General features: G+C 44.0%; 3 protein-coding genes across 3 annotated transcripts; all 3 read right to left on the bottom strand.

The window, feature by feature from the left end:
* Window positions 1-1,046: 1,046 nt before the first annotated feature.
* LOC311115121 (receptor-transporting protein 3-like) lies at window positions 1,047-2,632 on the bottom strand. Its single transcript, XM_084190327.1, has 3 exons — window positions 2,480-2,632; window positions 2,021-2,186; window positions 1,047-1,688 (listed from the first exon to the last, which is right to left on the bottom strand). Exons 1-3 carry the CDS (start codon window positions 2,493-2,495, stop codon window positions 1,319-1,321), a joined length of 552 nt encoding a protein of 183 aa, XP_084046453.1. The 5' UTR covers window positions 2,496-2,632; the 3' UTR covers window positions 1,047-1,318.
* Window positions 2,633-4,511: 1,879 nt separating this feature from the next.
* On the bottom strand, window positions 4,512-6,057 carry LOC311115122 (receptor-transporting protein 3-like). Its single transcript, XM_084190328.1, has 3 exons — window positions 5,941-6,057; window positions 5,476-5,641; window positions 4,512-5,141 (listed from the first exon to the last, which is right to left on the bottom strand). The coding sequence occupies exons 1-3, from the start codon at window positions 5,954-5,956 to the stop codon at window positions 4,784-4,786; spliced, it is 540 nt and encodes a 179-aa protein (XP_084046454.1). The 5' UTR covers window positions 5,957-6,057; the 3' UTR covers window positions 4,512-4,783.
* A 5,718-nt stretch (window positions 6,058-11,775) lies between these two features.
* LOC311115125 (receptor-transporting protein 3-like) lies at window positions 11,776-13,284 on the bottom strand. The gene is made up of 3 exons (XM_084190331.1): window positions 13,178-13,284; window positions 12,707-12,872; window positions 11,776-12,408 (listed from the first exon to the last, which is right to left on the bottom strand). Exons 1-3 carry the CDS (start codon window positions 13,191-13,193, stop codon window positions 12,048-12,050), a joined length of 543 nt encoding a protein of 180 aa, XP_084046457.1. The 5' UTR covers window positions 13,194-13,284; the 3' UTR covers window positions 11,776-12,047.
* Between the last annotated feature and the right edge of the window lie 4,329 nt (window positions 13,285-17,613).

The following is a 17,613-nucleotide window of genomic DNA, read 5'->3' as shown; positions in this document are numbered from 1 at the left end:
CCCAAAAGTTTAATGGGTATAGCAACCAACGTTTCGGCACGCAGTGCCTTCTTCAGGGTTCAGGTTTAAGGGTCAGACTCAACATAAGGGTTAGCTAGCTAGCTAAAAAAAACAAAGACCCTGTCTGAATCTGTATATGGTTGTGTCCAGGCAACCCCCTATGTGGCGGACTAAACTCCACTCCCCACCATGTAGCCTACAGCTCGAACTTTGGATAATTGCTTTATTCGTTGGTCTCTGGCTCTTTCAACAGGCTAGCATGGACAGACTCTATCACTTGTTAGCTAGCTAACGTTAGTTACCACCTAGCCATGCAGCTATGACTAGCTAAGAATAATAATCATAGCCAGAGCCATGTATTTCTGTCTATATGGCGCTCCATGTCTAGCTAGTTACCTACCACCGTTCTGCTACAGAACTGGCTGACGTGAATATCTGTAAACGTGATGCCAAGTTATGCTGGTTCAATTAAGCTGATGCCAGGGCTGTGGTTTAAATGGTAAGAGCTAGCTAGCGAGTATATCGTTGTTGGCCTCTCAATTTAGTCTTGTCAAATCATTAAAGCTACCTAGCCACAACTGGCCAACACAGCTAACGTTAGCTGGCTAGCTAGCTAATGATACACATCTAGCTGATAAAATCTAACGTTACTTAGCTAGCTATCAATCTACTACTTACACCACCATCGATTAACTTGGTCACCAGTTGGACATCCAAACATTCACACTGGCAGAATACCGTTATTTCATAATTTCCCTTCTCGACTCCCCACCATCCTTCCTTCCTTTCTCTCCAACCTCAGTTCTTCCGAGTGATGATGCGAGATGCTGCTGTTTCTGTTGTTATTGCTGCCAGGAAGAGAGGCATTACACGCATGCGCAGAAAAGCTGTCACTGGCCACTTACACCTGATTGGTCAATAAATGTCTTCGTCTCCTTGTATCCTGTCTCAAAGATGGTTTAGAAAGGTTGTTAAAAGTGCCTCAAACTTGCCCAAGCCATTCAAATTTGCAAACGGTAGAAGTAAAAAACACTCAAAAGCACATATAAGTCTTCCCATTCTGTACGTTTATTACACATAATACATGTTTATTACACAACTCCAAAGTATAAGGAAGTTATGGATAAAATATTTGGTCATTGCTATTTGCCAACGATAGTACATGACATTAGGCTACATAAAGTTTGTATTGAGTCCATAGGCACATTATAGATAGTGCTGTTCTTAATATTTTTACAACGAATTCTAGACAGCATTAGGCTATACGTTCCCCCCACTGTCTCTCTGTCACACACACACACACGTTCACTCTTTTTCTCTACTCTTGACAGCAGATGCCCAGTCTGCAGGCTTCACACAGAGCTTTCTCATGGGGCCTCATCGACACCTTCTCTGACCCATCCTCTTCCTCCTCATCATCATCCTCGTCCTCCTCCTCCTCCTCCTCCTCCTCCTCCTCCTCTCCGTAGCAGTTCTTCCTAATCTTTCCAAACAGTCCAAGCAGTGCCTCCTCCACCTCGTTCTGGGAGAAACCTGGGAGTTCAAAGTCTTCCCGGCAGTGTCTGCATGCCTGGCCGAGCGGCCGCATCAGCACAGTCCCCCTCGCTGTCTTATTCTGCAGACGGTACCGGAACACTACCACCACCCGTGCCGACCGCCACGTCTTAAAACACTTACCACACTGGAACCTGAGAGAGAGAGGTAGAGGGAGCGAGAAGGGGGGGAGGGGGAGAGGGAGAGGGAGAGAGAGAGGGGGAGAGAGAGAGAGGTCGCGGGAGAGAGAGAGAGAGAGAGAGAGAGAGAGAGAGAGAGAGAGAGAGAGAGAGAGAGAGAGAGAGAGAGAGAGCATTTGAATGAAAGCATGTCTATCTGTCATTTTAGACAAGTGGTCTGTTTCCACATGGTGGCGCTGCAGTGCCAATCTTCTGAACATTTGTGGAACTGAGTCGGGGAAAACCACAGGCCTACACAACACATAACAAGCATAAAGACAATGATAGTAAGAGAAAGAGATACGTACTGTCCAAAGGCACAGTGGCTGTACACCCTCCATTCTCTCCTCCTCTCCTCCTTGGTGAGTGTTTCTGTCAGGCCATAGTTGAAGTGGAAGGCCCACTGGTCACTACTGTCCAACTCCTCATCCAACATCTCCTCAAAACACTCTGACCACAGGGTGGGCGTCCAGTCTGGGTTACACACACACACACACACACATTAGCAAGCACGCACACACACATAGACAAACATGCAAGCGCACGTACGCAAACAACACACACACACTGAGTCAGGACCGGACTGGTTCAGATAGTGCAGCAAGGGCTTATTAAATAACTTTCCTGATTAATGCACATAAATAGACCTAGGCCTACTTCCGTTATGTAAATAAATGAATAAACAAACAAGCTAGACACTGGTCATATGTCCAGAAAAACGGCATAATAGGATAAAAGAAAGTAACTTAAAAGTATTCATTGCCTACCTGTGCTCATGGTCATCAATGTCGGAGAACAAATGAAAAAAAAATGCTGTTGAAGAACAAATTATCTGTTTGTGTCGTTATGAGCTGGATATTTATATGGTCCCAGTGGTACTCCCCTGACGTTGGGATTTGGAAACCGAAACTTACCGTCTGGTTTCGTTTTCCCCCGGTCAAAAGTCTGCAGTAGTACGCAGGCTGTCGCTGTGCTCTATTGAAGACCAGCCCTTCAGTACAGATTGACCATTATATTGACCAGGGGCCTCATGTATCAATATTGCGTAGAAACTATTCTAAAATACTACATAGAAAAAGTGTAATTTATCAAACAATCCTATGAGCATCATATGTACACCAGTAGGAGATAACCATTGATAAATACCAATTGTTCTCAGCTTCAGTGCTTGTGCATGACCCGGGCTATTTGCGATGCGAAACGCCACTATTTAACCATATATGGTGAAAATCATCCCTTTAAAGCCCGTGGGGAATATCCAAATTGTATTATTATTATTATTTATTTTTTCATGAGCAGTATACGTTTTTCCAGTACAAGACATCTGTGCCCATTCAAGAGCCCACATTTACATTTTTATTACTTACAAACAAAATAATTTTGAGGGGTTCTCATACGCTTACAATGATGTTTTGACTCTTGCTTGAACAGTCGCTAAGATTATATTTGGTTGTGATATTTGCTAAATAACTTAGTCTTCTTATGTCAACAGCATTACAGCATCCTGACATGGATTCAAAGCAAATCATAGTTTTCTATTGCCAAAAATGATCAACATACCAACCACCGGCTTTTGGTGGCATGATGTGTTTACAACACATAGCTTATAAGTAAGTGTTCATAACATAGCATTTATAACACAGTGTTCATAAACATGGTGAAGTTGGCCCAACACATGTAGCTACTTCAATTTAGCAGTGTGCTAAGTGTCAGACTCTAAAAATAAAGAAAAAAAGTCGCACACTCTAATTATGCTCCCAAAAGTTTAATGGGTATAGCAACCAACGTTTCGGCACGCAGTGCCTTCTTCAGGGTTCAGGTTTAAGGGTCAGACTCAACATAAGGGTTAGCTAGCTAGCTAAAAAAACAAAGACCCTGTCTGAATCTGTATATGGTTGTCCAGGCAACCCCCTATGTGGCGGACTTAACTCCACTCCCCACCATGTAGCCTACAGCTCGAACTTTGGATAATTGCTTTATTCGTTGGTCTCTGGCTCTTTCAACAGGCTAGCATGGACAGACTCTATCACTTGTTAGCTAGCTAACGTTAGTTACCACCTAGCCATGCAGCTATGACTAGCTAAGAATAATAATCATAGCCAGAGCCATGTATTTCTGTCTATATGGCGCTCCATGTCTAGCTTGTTACCTACCACCGTTCTGCTACAGAACTGGCTGACGTGAATATCTGTAAACGTGATGCCAAGTTATGCTGGTTCAATTAAGCTGATGCCAGGGCTGTGGTTTAAATGTTAAGAGCTAGCTAGCGAGTATATCGTTGTTGGCCTCTCAATTTAGTCTTGTCAAATCATTAAAGCTACCTAGCCACAACTGGCCAACACAGCTAACGTTAGCTGGCTAGCTAGCTAATGATACACATCTAGCTGATACAATCTAACGTTACTTAGCTAGCTATCAATCTACTACTTACACCACCATCGATTAACTTGGTCACCAGTTGGACATCCAAACATTCACACTGGCAGAATACCGTTATTTCATAATTTCCCTTCTCGACTCCCCACCATCCTTCCTTCCTTTCTCTCCAACCTCAGTTCTTCCGAGTGATGATGCGACATGCTGCTGTTTCTGTTGTTATTGCTGCCAGGAAGAGAGGCGTTACACGCATGCGCAGAAAAGCTGTCACTGGCCACTTACACCTGATTGGTCAATAAATGTCTTCGTCTCCTTGTCTCCTGTCTCAAAGATGGTTTAGAAAGGTTGTTAAAAGTGCCTCAAACTTGCCCAAGCCATTCAAATTTGCAAACGGTAGAAGTAAAAAACACTCAAAAGCACATATAAGTCTTCCCATTCTGTACATTTATTACACATAATACATGTTTATTACACAACTCCAAAGTACAAGGAAGTTATGGATAAAATATTTGGTCATTGCTATTTGCCAACGTTAGTACATGACATTAGGCTACATAAAGTTTGCATTGAGTCCATAGGCACATTATAGATAGTGCTGTTCTTAATATTTTTACAACGAATTCTAGACAGCATTAGGCTATACGTTCCCCCCACTGTCTCTCTGTCACACACACACACACGTTCACTCTTTTTCTCTACTCTTGACAGCAGATGCCCAGTCTGCAGGCTTCACACAGAGCTTTCTCATGGGGCCTCATCGACACCTTCTCTGACCCATCCTCTTCCTCCTCATCATCCTCCTCCTCCTCCTCCTCCTCCTCCTCCTCTCCGTAGCAGTTCTTCCTAATCTTTCCAAACAGTCCAAGCAGTGCCTCCTCCACCTCGTTCTGGGAGAAACCTGGGAGTTCAAACTCTTCCCGGCAGCGTCTGCATGCCTGGCCGAGCGGCCGCATCAGCACAGTCCCCCTCGCTGTCTTATTCTGCAGACGGTACCGGAACACTACCACCACCCGTGCCGACCGCCACGTCTTAAAACACTTACCACACTGGAACCTGAGAGAGAGAGGTAGAGGGAGCAAGAAGGGGGGGAGGGGGAGAGGGAGAGGGGGAGAGGGAGAGGGGGAGAGAGAGAGGGGGAGAGAGAGAGAGGTCGCGGGAGAGAGAGAGAGAGCGAGAGAGAGAGAGAGAGAGAGAGAGAGAGAGAGAGAGAGAGCATTTGAATGAAAGCATGTCTATCTGTCATTTTAGACAAGTGGTCTGTTTCCACATGGTGGCGCTGCAGTGCCAATCTTCTGAACCTTTGTGGAACTGAGTCGGGGAAAACCACAGGCCTACACAACACATAACAAGCATAAAGACAATGATAGTAAGAGAAACAGATACATACTGTCCAAAGGCACAGTGGCTGTACACCCTCCATTCTCTCCTCCTCTCCTCCTTGGTGAGTGTTTCTGTCAGGCCATAGTTGAAGTGGAAGGCCCACTGGTCACTACTGTCCAACTCCTCATCCAACATCTCCTCAAAACACTCTGACCACAGGGTGGGCGTCCAGTCTGGGTTACACACACACACACACACACACACACATAAGCAAGCACGCACACACACATAGACAAACATGCAAGCGCACGTACGCAAACAACACACACACACTGAGTCAGGACCGGACTGGTTCAGATAGTGCAGCAAGGGCTTATTAAATAACTTTCCTGATTAATGCACATAAATAGACCTAGGCCTACTTCCGTTATGTAAATAAATGAATAAACAAACAAGCTAGACACTGGTCATATGTCCAGAAAAACGGCATAATAGGATAAAAGAAAGTAACTTAAAAGTATTCATTGCCTACCTGTGCTCATGGTCATCAATGTCGGAGAACAAATGAAAAAAAAATGCTGTTGAAGAACAAATTATCTGTTTGTGTCGTTATGAGCTGGATATTTATATGGTCACAGTGGTACTCCCCTGACGTTGGGATTTGGAAACCGAAACTTACCGTCTGGTTTCGTTTTCCCCCGGTCAAAAGTCTGCAGTAGTACGCAGGCTGTCGCTGTGCTCTATTGAAGACCAGCCCTTCAGTACAGATTGACCATTATATTGACCAGGGGCCTCATGTATCAATATTGCGTAGAAACTATTCTAAAATACTACATAGAAAAAGTGTAATTTATCAAACAATCCTATGAGCATCATATGTACACCAGTAGGAGATAACCATTGATAAATACCAATTGTTCTCAGCTTCAGTGCTTGTGCATGACCCGGGCTATTTGCGTTTCGAAACGCCACTATTTAACCATATATGGTGAAAATCATCCCTTTAAAGCCCGTGGGGAATATCCAAATTGTATTCTTTTTTATTTTTTATTTTTTCATGAGCAGTATACGTTTTTCCAGTACAAGACATCTGTGCCCATTCAAGAGCCCACATTTAAATTTTTATTACTTATAAACAAAATAATTTTGGGGGGTTCTCATAGGCTTATGTCGTATCGAGTGAGTGGTGGCAATTATTGCTGATAAACAAAGGAGTCCGCTCATACTGAATCCTTGATCATAAGTTTATTCAGATCACAAGCTTCAGCATAAGTGACAGGTGACATGACACCCGGAGAGCGACGCCTCAGAATGGCCGCTCTGCCCTTTCTGTAGTCTAGCCCCCTATTTATAAACAATGCAAAAAGATGCTCCCTCTTCTGGCCAATCACCAGTCTCCCCTGTCTACAACACACTTCCTGTCTGTTGTATGTGGCGTTACATTAAAACAGTCCCTCTTGATACTAAAATAAACAACATTCCATTTCTTCATGAAAAACATTAACAACGTCATAATCTCAATACACTACACTTACAATTATGTTTTGACTCTTGCTTGAACAGTCACTAAGATTATATTTGGTTGTGATATTTGCTAAATAACTTAGTATTCTTATGTCAACAGCACAACAGCATTACAGCATTACAGCATCCTGACATGGATTCAAAGCAAATCATAGTTTTCTATTGCCAAAAATTCTGGACCCTTTCTTTCTAAAACTAGCCGCCGAAATTGTCGCAACCCCTATTACTAGCCTGTTCAACCTCTCTTTCGTAACATCTGAGATCCCCAGAGATTGGAAAGCTGCCACGGTCATCCCCCTCTTCAAAGGGGGTGACACTCTAGATCCAAACTGTTACAGACCCATATCCATCCTGCCCTGCCTTTCAAAAGTTTTTGAAAGCCAAGTCAACAAACAGATCACCGACCATTTCGAATCCCACAGTACCTTCTCCGCTATGCAATCCGGTTTCCGAGCTGGTCATGGGTGCACTTCAGCCACGCTCAAGGTCCTAAACGATATTATAACCGCGATCGATAATAGACAGTACTGTGCAGCCGTTTTCATTGACCTGGCCAAGGCTTTCGACTCTGTCAACCACCGCATTCTTATTGGCAGACTAAATAGCCTTGGTTTCTCAAATGACTGCCTCGCCTGGTTCACCAACTACTTCTCAGATAGAGTTCAATGTGTCAAATCGGAGGGCCTGTTGTCTGGACCTATGGCAGTCTCTATGGGGGTGCCACAGGGTTCAATTCTTGGGCCAACTCTTTTCTCTGTGTATATCAATGACGTCGCTCTTGCTGCTGGTGACTCTCAGATCCACCTCTACGCAGACGACACCATTTTGTATACATCTGGCCCTTCATTGGACACTGTGTTAACAAACCTCCAAACGAGCTTCAATGCCATACAACACTCCTTCAGTAGCCTCCAACTGCTCTTAAACACTAGTAAAACTAAATGCATGCTCTTCAACCGAACGCTGCTTGCACCCGCCCACCCGACTAGAATCACTACTCTCGACGGGTCTGACCTAGAGTATGTGGACAACTACAAATATCTAGGTGTCTGGCTAGACTGTAAACTCTCCTTCCAGACTCACATTAAGAATCTCCAATCCAAAGTTAAATCTAGAATCGGTTTCCTATTTCGCAACAAAGCCTCCTTCACTCATGCTGCCAAACATGCCCTCGTAAAACGGACTATCCTACCGATCCTTGACTTTGGCGATGTCATTTACAAAATAGCCTCCAACACTCTACTCAGCAAATTGGATGTAGTCTATCACAGTGCCATCCGTTTTGTCTCCAAAGCCCCATATAATACCCACCACTGTGACCTGTACGCTCTTGTTGGCTGGTCCTCACTACATATTCATCGCCAAACCCACTGGCTCCAGGCCATCTATAAATCACTGCTAGGCAAATCCCCGCCTTATCTTAGCTCATTGGTCACCATAGCAACACCCACCCGTAGTCTGCGCTCCAGCAGGTATATCTCACTGGTCATCCCCAAAGCCAACACCTCCTTTGGCCGCAATTCCTTCCAGTTCTCTGCTGCCAATGACTGGAACAAATTGCAAAAATCTCTGAAGCTGGAGACACTTATCTCCCTCACTAACTTTAAGCATCAGTTGTCAGAGCACCTTACCGATCACTGCACCTGTACACAGCCCATCTGAAATTAGCCCGCCCAACTACCTCATCCCTATATTGTTATTTATTTTGCTCATTTGTACCCCAGTATCTCTATTTGCACATCATCTCTTGCACATCTATCATTCCAGTGTTAATACTAATTGTAATTATTTTGCACTATAGCCTATTTATTGCCTTACCTCCATAACTTGCTACATTTGCACACACTGTATATATATGTATTTCTGTTGTATTTTTGACTTTGTTTTGTTTTACCCCATATGTAACTCTGTGTTGTTGTTTTTATCGCACTGCTTTGCTTTATCTTGGCCAGGTCGCAGTTGTAAATGAGAACTTGTTCTCAACTGATTTACCTGGTTAAATAAAGGTGAAATAAAAAATAAAATAAATAAAATAAAAAGATCAACATAACAACCATCGGCTTTTGGTGGCATGATGTGTTTACAACACATAGCTTATAAGTAAGTGTTAATAACATAGCATTTATAACACAGTGTTCATAAACATGGTGAAGTTGGCCCAACACATGTAGCTACTTCAATTTAGCAGTGTGCTAAGTGTCAGACTCTAAAAATAAAGAAAGAAAGTCGCACACTCTAATTATGCTCCAAAAAGTTTAATGGGTATAGCAACCAACGTTTCGGCACGCAGTGCCTTCTTCAGGGTTCAGGTTTAACATTTACATTTACGTCATTTAGCAGACGCTCTTATCCAGAGCGACTTACAAATAGGTGCATTCACCCTATAGCCAGTGGGATAACCACTTTACAAATGTTTTTTTTTTTTTAGGGGGGGGGGGGGGGGGGGGGGGGGGGGGGGGTAGAAGGATTACTTTATCCTATCCCAGGTATTCCTTAAAGAGGTGGGGTTTCAAATGTCTCCGGAAGGTGGTGAGTGACTCCGCTGTCCTGGCGTCGTGAGGGAGCTTGTTCCACCATTGGGGTGCCAGAGCAGCGAACAGTTTTGACTGGGCTGAGCGGGAACTATGCTTCCGCAGAGGAAGGGGAGCCAGCAGGCCAGAGGTGGATGAACGCAATGCCCTCGTTTGGATGTAGGGACTGATCAGAGCCTGAAGGTACAGAGGTGCCGATCCCCTCACAGCTCCATAGGCAAGCACCATGGTCTTGTAACAGATGCGAGCTTCAACTGGAAGCCAGTGGAGTGTGCGGAGGAGCGGGGTGACGTGAGAGAACTTGGGAAGGTTGAACACCAGACGGGCTGCGGCATTCTGGATGAGTTGTAGGGGTTTAATGGCACAGGCAGGGAGCCCAGCCAACAGCGAGTTGCAGTAATCCAGACGGGAGATGACAAGTGCCTGGATTAGGACCTGTGCCGCTTCCTGTGTAAGGCAGGGTCGTACTCTCCGAATGTTGTAGAGCATGAACCTGCAGGATCGGGTCACCGCCTTGATGTTAGCGGAGAACGACAGGGTGTTGTCCAGGGTCACGCCAAGGCTCTTCGCACTGTGGGAGGAGGACACAACGGAGTTGTCAACCGTGATGGCGAGATCATGGAACGGGCAGTCCTTCCCCGGGAGGAAGAGCAGCTCCGTCTTGCCAAGGTTCAGCTTGAGGTGGTGATCCGTCATCCATACTGATATGTCTGCCAGACATGCAGAGATGCGATTCGCCACCTGGTTATCAGAAGGGGGAAAGGAGAAGATTAGTTGTGTATCGTCAGCGTAGCAATGATAGGAGAGGCCATGTAAGGATATGACAGAGCCAAGTGACTTGGTGTATAGGGAGAATAGGAGAGGGCCTAGAACTGAGCCCTGGGGGACGCCAGTGGTGAGAGCACGTGGTGCGGAGACAGCTTCTCGCCACGCCACTTGGTAGGAGCGACCGGTCAGGTAGGACGAGATCCAGGAGTGAGCCGCGCCGGAGATGCCCAGCTCGGAGAGGGTGGAGAGGAGGATCTGATGGTTCACAGTATCAAAGGCAGCAGACAGGTCTAGAAGGACAAGAGCAGAGGAGAGAGAGTTAGCTTTAGCAGTGCGGAGAGCCTCCGTGACACAGAGAAGAGCAGTCTCAGTTGAATGACCAGTCCTGAAACCTGACTGGTTTGGATCAAGAAGGTCATTCTGAGAGAGATAGCAAGAGAGTTGGCTAAAGACGGCACGCTCAATAGTTTTGGAAAGAAAAGAAAGAAGGGATACTGGTCTGTAGTTGTTGACATCAGTGGGATCGAGTGTTGGTTTTTTGAGAAGGGGTGCAACAGCTAACGTTTAAGGGTCAGACTCAACATAAGGGTTAGCTAGCGAGCTAAAAAAACAAAGACCCTGTCTGAATCTGTATATGGTTGTGTCCAGGCAACCCCCTATGTGGCGGACTAAACTCCACTCCCCACCATGTAGCCTACAGCTCGAACTTTGGATAATTGCTTTATTCGTTGGTCTCGGGCTCTTTCAACAGGCTAGCATGGACAGACTCTATCACTTGTTAGCTAGCTAACGTTAGTTACCACCTAGCCATGCAGCTATGACTAGCTAAGAATAATAATCATAGCCAGAGCCATGTATTTCTGTCTATATGGCGCTCCATGTCTAGCTAGTTACCTACCACCGTTCTGCTACAGAACTGGCTGACGTGAATATCTGTAAACGTGATGCCAAGTTATGCTGGTTCAATTAAGCTGATGCCAGGGCTGTGGTTTAAATGGTAAGAGCTAGCTAGCGAGTATATCGTTGTTGGCCTCTCAATTTAGTCTTGTCAAATCATTAAAGCTACCTAGCCACAACTGGCCAACACAGCTAACGTTAGCTGGCTAGCTAGCTAATGATACACATCTAGCTGATAAAATCTAACGTTACTTAGCTAGCTATCAATCTACTACTTACACCACCATCGATTAACTTGGTCACCAGTTGGACATCCAAACATTCACACTGGCAGAATACCGTTATTTCATCATTTCCCTTGTCGACTCCCCACCATCCTTCCTTCCTTTCTCTCCAACCTCAGTTCTTCCGAGTGATGATGCGAGATGCTGCTGTTTCTGTTGTTATTGCTGCCAGGAAGAGAGGCGTTACACGCATGCGCAGAAAAGCTGTCACTGGCCACTTACACCTGATTGGTCAATAAATGTCTTCGTCTCCTTGTATCCTGTCTCAAAGATGGTTTAGAAAGGTTGTTAAAAGTGCCTCAAACTTGCCCAAACCATTCAAATTTGCAAACGGTAGAAGTAAAAAACACTCAAAAGCACATATAAGTCTTCCCATTCTGTACATTTATTACACATAATACATGTTTATTACACAACTCCAAAGTATAAGGAAGTTATGGATAAAATATTTGGTCATTGCTATTTGCCAACGATAGTACATGACATTAGGCTACATAAAGTTTGTATTGAGTCCATAGGCACATTATAGATAGTGCTGTTCTTAATATTTTTACAACGAATTCTAGACAGCATTAGGCTATACGTTCCCCCCACTGTCTCTCTGTCACACACACACACACGTTCACTCTTTTTCTCTACTCTTGACAGCAGATGCCCAGTCTGCAGGCTTCACACAGAGCTTTCTCATGGGGCCTCATCGACACCTTCTCTGACCCATCGTCTTCCTCCTCATCATCATCCTCGTCCTCCTCCTCCTCCTCCTCCTCCTCTCCGTAGCAGTTCTTCCTAATCTTTCCAAACAGTCCAAGCAGTGCCTCCTCCACCTCGTTCTGGGAGAAACCTGGGAGTTCAAACTCTTCCCGGCAGCGTCTGCATGCCTGGCCGAACGGCCGCATCAGCACAGTCCCCCTCGCTGTCTTATTCTGCAGACGGTACCGGAACACTACCACCACCCGTGCCGACCGCCACGTCTTAAAACACTTACCACACTGGAACCTGAGAGAGAGAGGTAGAGGGAGCGAGAAGGGGGGGAGGGGGAGAGGGAGAGGGAGAGAGAGAGGGGGAGAGAGAGAGAGGTCGCGAGAGAGAGAGAGAGAGAGAGAGAGAGAGAGAGAGAGAGCATTTGAATGAAAGCATGTCTATCTGTCATTTTAGACAAGTGGTCTGTTTCCACATGGTGGCGCTGCAGTGCCAATTTTCTGAACCTTTGTGGAACTGAGTAGGGGAAAACCACAGGCCTACACAACACATAACAAGCATAAAGACAATGATAGTAAGAGAAACAGATACGTACTGTCCAAAGGCACAGTGGCTGTACACCCTCCATTCTCTCCTCCTCTCCTCCTTGGTGAGTGTTTCTGTCAGGCCATAGTTGAAGTGGAAGGCCCACTGGTCACTACTGTCCAACTCCTCATCCAACATCTCCTCAAAACACTCTGACCACAGGGTGGGCGTCCAGTCTGGGTTACACACACACACACACACACACACACACACACACATAAGCAAGCACGCACACACACATAGACAAACATGCAAGCGCACGTACGCAAACAACACACACACTGAGTCAGGACCGGACTGGTTCAGATAGTGCAGCAAGGGCTTATTAAATAACTTTCCTGATTAATGCACATAAATAGACCTAGGCCTACTTCCGTTATGTAAATAAATGAATAAACAAACAAGCTAGACACTGGTCATATGTCCAGAAAAACGGCATAATAGGATAAAAGAAAGTAACTTAAAAGTATTCATTGCCTACCTGTGCTCATGGTCATCAATGTCGGAGAACAAATGAAAAAAATGCTGTTGAAGAACAAATTATCTGTTTGTGTCGTTATGAGCTGGATATTTATATGGTCACAGTGGTACTCCCCTGACGTTGGGATTTGGAAACCGAAACTTACCGTCTGGTTTCGTTTTCCCCCGGTCAAAAGTCTGCAGTAGTACCCAGGCTGTCTCTGTGCTCTATTGAAGACCAGCCCTTCAGTACAGATTGACCATTATATTGACCAGGGGCCTCATGTATCAATATTGCGTAGAAACTATTCTAAAATACTACATAGAAAAAGTGTAATTTATCAAACAATCCTATGAGCATCATATGTACACCAGTAGGAGATAACCATTGATAAATACCAATTGTTCTCAGCTTCAGTGCTTGTGCATGACCCGGGCTATTTGCGATGCGAAACGCCACTATTTAACCATATATGGTGAAAATCATCCCTTTAAAGCCCGTGGGGAATATCCAAATTGTATTATTATTTATTTTTTATTTTTTCATGAGCATTTTTTCATGAGCAGTATACATTTTTCCAGTACAAGATATCTGTGCCCATTCAAGAGCCCACATTTACATTTTTATTACTTACAAACAAAATAATTTTGGGGGTTTCTCATACGCTTACAATGATGTTTTGACTCTTGCTTGAACAGTCGCTAAGATTATATTTGGTTGTGATATTTTCAAAATAACTATTTTGGTTGCAGCATTTGTTGGCCAGAATGCTAACGCTCATTGATATAGGCTGTAGCAACATCTAGCCAAAGTTGATTTGCGATGATGACACAAACATTATATTAAGCAATACATTCATACGAGCCTTAAAATCCTATTATAATCCAAAAGTAGTGTGAAATGCACTCATAAGCAACATGTAAATAGATGCTTTTTTGCTGGTGTTCTATAAGAAATCCCCCTTGTTCTGCCACCAACTTGCGTGCATTGCCCTCGTGAGGCAATGTTTGAAAACACAGAATGGGTCTATATGAAGACCTAAGCTTGTTGCCTGCTTTCCTGTCTTTAGGCAGTGTTTTCCGGAAGTACATGGAGTAGCCAGCCAAATAGAAAAAATAGCCAGCCAGGGAGTTCCGGGCTGGGGGGTTCCGAGGGGGCAAACTCTATTTTAGCGGCCTTGATTCCATCCCTCTAATGCCTTGATTCCATCCGAAATACACAGCTAAATTATTGAATACTTTAACGACTTTATCTCCCAGATTGGTAAAATGAGTTGTGGTATTGAGTATAAAGACATGAATTTACAATTAAAATGACTGAAAATGTATGAATTCAGTGTGTTGTTTGTTGTTTTGGATATTATCTAGGCCTATATGATCAGGGCTATTTTCTAAGTAAGATAACCTTTTTGTACCATTAAACCTGTCTTCTCTTGAGATTAAAGTCATATTTACAGTTATACTGCAAGATATGAAATGCCACAATTATGTTTGTTCTTCAAAATATGTATTTTATTGGCTTTCCTGCTGTGGAGACCCAATGTGTCATTTTGTAATTTGGTTGAACTATCCCTTTAACAGTTTGGCCTGTCAATCAATCACTGTGGGTTGGATTGTCAGGGGAGGAGGCAGGATATTTGTGAGTCACAGAGTTGGTATGGTTTCAGACCTGTCAATCAATCATTGTGGGTGGGACTTTAAGGGAAGGCGGTAGATTAGTAATCTAGTCAGAAAAAGCAGTTTCCGATTTGCTAACTGTTTGTAGATACACACTTGCCGCGTTCAACCAGTTAGCAAGTCGGACATTTCGAAGAAACGTTTGTTTCAAAAGCTAAGAAACGTTTGTGTCATCACAAAACTGGAGAACAACATCTGTCTGGTGAAGTACACAAAGCAAATATTACATGTACAAACAGTTAAATGACCTGCAGCATGGTCAAGCAAGTCAATGTTTTTGACAGTTTTACTGAACAACTACTGGTTTAGAACCACAGAGTTACCTCAAGTCAGCACAAAGACAACAGGAGCACTGCCTCCACTATTCCAGCACCATTTCAACTTTTAAACATCATCAAATCAACTAGGCTATATATGCTTAATTTAATACACTGAAAACAAACTTAAAGATACCAAAAACGATTTAGTCCAATCAATGTTGCTAAATATCATGTGGCTGTCCATGGTACTGATTTCTGTCTGTGTGTGTGTGTGTGTGTGGGTGCGTGCATGCATGTGTACAATTGTTTTGGGAGGGGGGACTCATCCTACTTGTAGACTAGTTGAATGCCAATGCCACCTTCCTCTCTTTCATGTTGGCGAAACGGTCTATGGCTCTGTATGCTACCCGCAAAACACCAGTCTCAATGTCAACAGTGAAGAGGCGACTCCGGGACGCTGACCTTCTAGGCAGAGTTGCAAAGAAAAAGTCCAGTGTCTGTGTTCTTTTGCACATCTTAATCTTTTATTTTTATTGGCCAGTCTGAGATAGGGCTTTTTCTTTGCAACTCTGCCTAGAAGGTCAGCATCCCGGAGTCGCCTCTTCACTGTTGACATTGAGACTGGTGTTTTGCGGGTACTATTTAATGAAGCTGCCATTTGAGGACCTGTGAGGCGGCTGTTTATCAAACTAGACACTAATGTATTTGTCCTCTAGTTCAGTTGTGCACTGGGGCCTCCCACTCCTCTTTCTATTCTGGTTAGAGCCAGTTTGCGCTGTTCTGTGAAGGGAGTAGTACACAGCGTTGTACGAGATCTTCAGTTTCTTGGCAATTTCTCGCATGGAATAGCCTTCATTTCTCAGAACAAGAATAGACTGACGAGTTTCAGAAGAAAGTTATTTGTTTCTGGCCATTTTGAGCCTGTAATCGAACCCACAATTGCTGATGCTCCAGATACTCAACTAGTCTCAAGAAGGCCAGTGTTATTGCCTTTAATCAGCACAACAGTTTTCAGCTGTGCTAACATAATTGCAAAAGGGTTTTCTAATTATCAATTAGCCTTTTAAAATGATCAACTTGGATTAGCAAACACAACGTGCCATTGGAACACAGGACTGATGGTTGCTGATAATGGGCCTCTGTACGCCTATGTAGATATTCCATAAAAAATCAGCCGTTTCCAGCTACAATAGCCATTTACAACATTAACAATGTCTACACTGTATTTCTGATCAATGTGATGTTATTTTAATGGACAAAAAAAATGATTTTCTTTCGAAAACAAGGACATTTCTAAGTGACCCCAAACTTTTGAACAGCAGTGTACATACACCAGGCAACAGATACATATACCAAAAGTGAACAGGTGCAAACTAAGGTCAAAGGGCCGTGGTGACGAGTTAAGAGAAGGAAGAAACCCATGCAGTCTGTAGCTCTCCCTCCACCCTATTGGCGGGATCCTGGCATATGATGTATGCCTCACAGGTGTAGTTCCCAGCATCCTCCTTGGTGACATTGTTGATGATCCGGGTGGCCCCTCCATTTGTTAGTGTATCAGTTACCTGACGTGGAATAGAGTTCCACTTCTTACAAAAACAAGTAGTGATTAATGAAAATGTATGCACTCACTAACTGTAAGTCGCTCTGGATAAGAGTGTCTGCTAAATGACTAAAAATGTAAAAATGTAAATGTTAGATTGTAACGTGGTTCCATGCTGGAGGTACCCCTGTCCCAGCGGGCCAGCTGCAAAACCCCCCTTCTCCACCGGATGAACTCAGCACTCTCAATCCCATGGTTACATCTCAGCCTGCCCTCCTGACCAACCATGGCTTTCCATTGGATGGCTACAGGTGCTTCACTATGACAACACAACAAGCAGAGAGGCAAGTTGTTGCATGACAACAAAGTTGAAGTTGATAGTTTGAACATTCATAAACCATATATAGGTGACAGACCATGGGAACACATTTTGGCCAAAAGCAGCGTTGCAGACCATAATTCTTTCATTTTCAAATAAACCTCTGAACCCCAGGCCAATAATCTTTACTCCGGTCTACCTATGCAAATAGTGAAGGTAGATAAACCTCATATACCGTAGAATATGATCGGCAGGTCTAGTCTCATAGCGTGGTCATCAATTCACAACAAAAATGTCATTTAATTCCTGTGCATAAGTTCTCTTATATTCTTGTAGAAGGCGGGAGATGGTCAGTGGTTGGGAACTTTGTTCTGTCAATTAAATGACGCAGAGTGAACACGGGTATCCTTTCTCTTCTGCACAGGACCACAACCACAGACAGATGAAATTACATTGAGATGAAGCTATGACCTTTTAAACATTTCTCACAATACAGAATCCTGAGAAGAGAGAACAGAGAAACCACCAGACAGACAACATACAACAATCAAATTTGTCTTACACCCTTGAGGAGGAAGGATCGAGTGTATTTTGGAGACAGGCAGACAGACCGTGGGAACACTGTGTTGACCACAATCCTTTCATTTTCACATAAACCTCTG

The sequence above is a fragment of the Coregonus lavaretus genome (genome assembly GCF_964263955.1).
Source record: "Coregonus lavaretus genome assembly, contig: HAP1_SCAFFOLD_3234, whole genome shotgun sequence".
In the NCBI taxonomy this organism is placed as follows: domain Eukaryota; kingdom Metazoa; phylum Chordata; class Actinopteri; order Salmoniformes; family Salmonidae; genus Coregonus; species Coregonus lavaretus.
The sequence above is the reverse complement of the archived record's forward strand: the minus strand, read 5'-3'. Positions and strand labels throughout refer to the sequence as shown.

Coding starts and splice junctions, on each gene's coding strand:
- LOC311115121 (XM_084190327.1), bottom strand. Junction 1,689..2,020: donor AGCCACTGTGCCTTTGGACA/GTACGTATCTCT, acceptor TCTCTCTCTCAG/GTTCCAGTGTGGTAAGTGTT.
- LOC311115122 (XM_084190328.1), bottom strand. Junction 5,142..5,475: donor AGCCACTGTGCCTTTGGACA/GTATGTATCTGT, acceptor TCTCTCTCTCAG/GTTCCAGTGTGGTAAGTGTT.
- LOC311115125 (XM_084190331.1), bottom strand. Junction 12,409..12,706: donor AGCCACTGTGCCTTTGGACA/GTACGTATCTGT, acceptor TCTCTCTCTCAG/GTTCCAGTGTGGTAAGTGTT.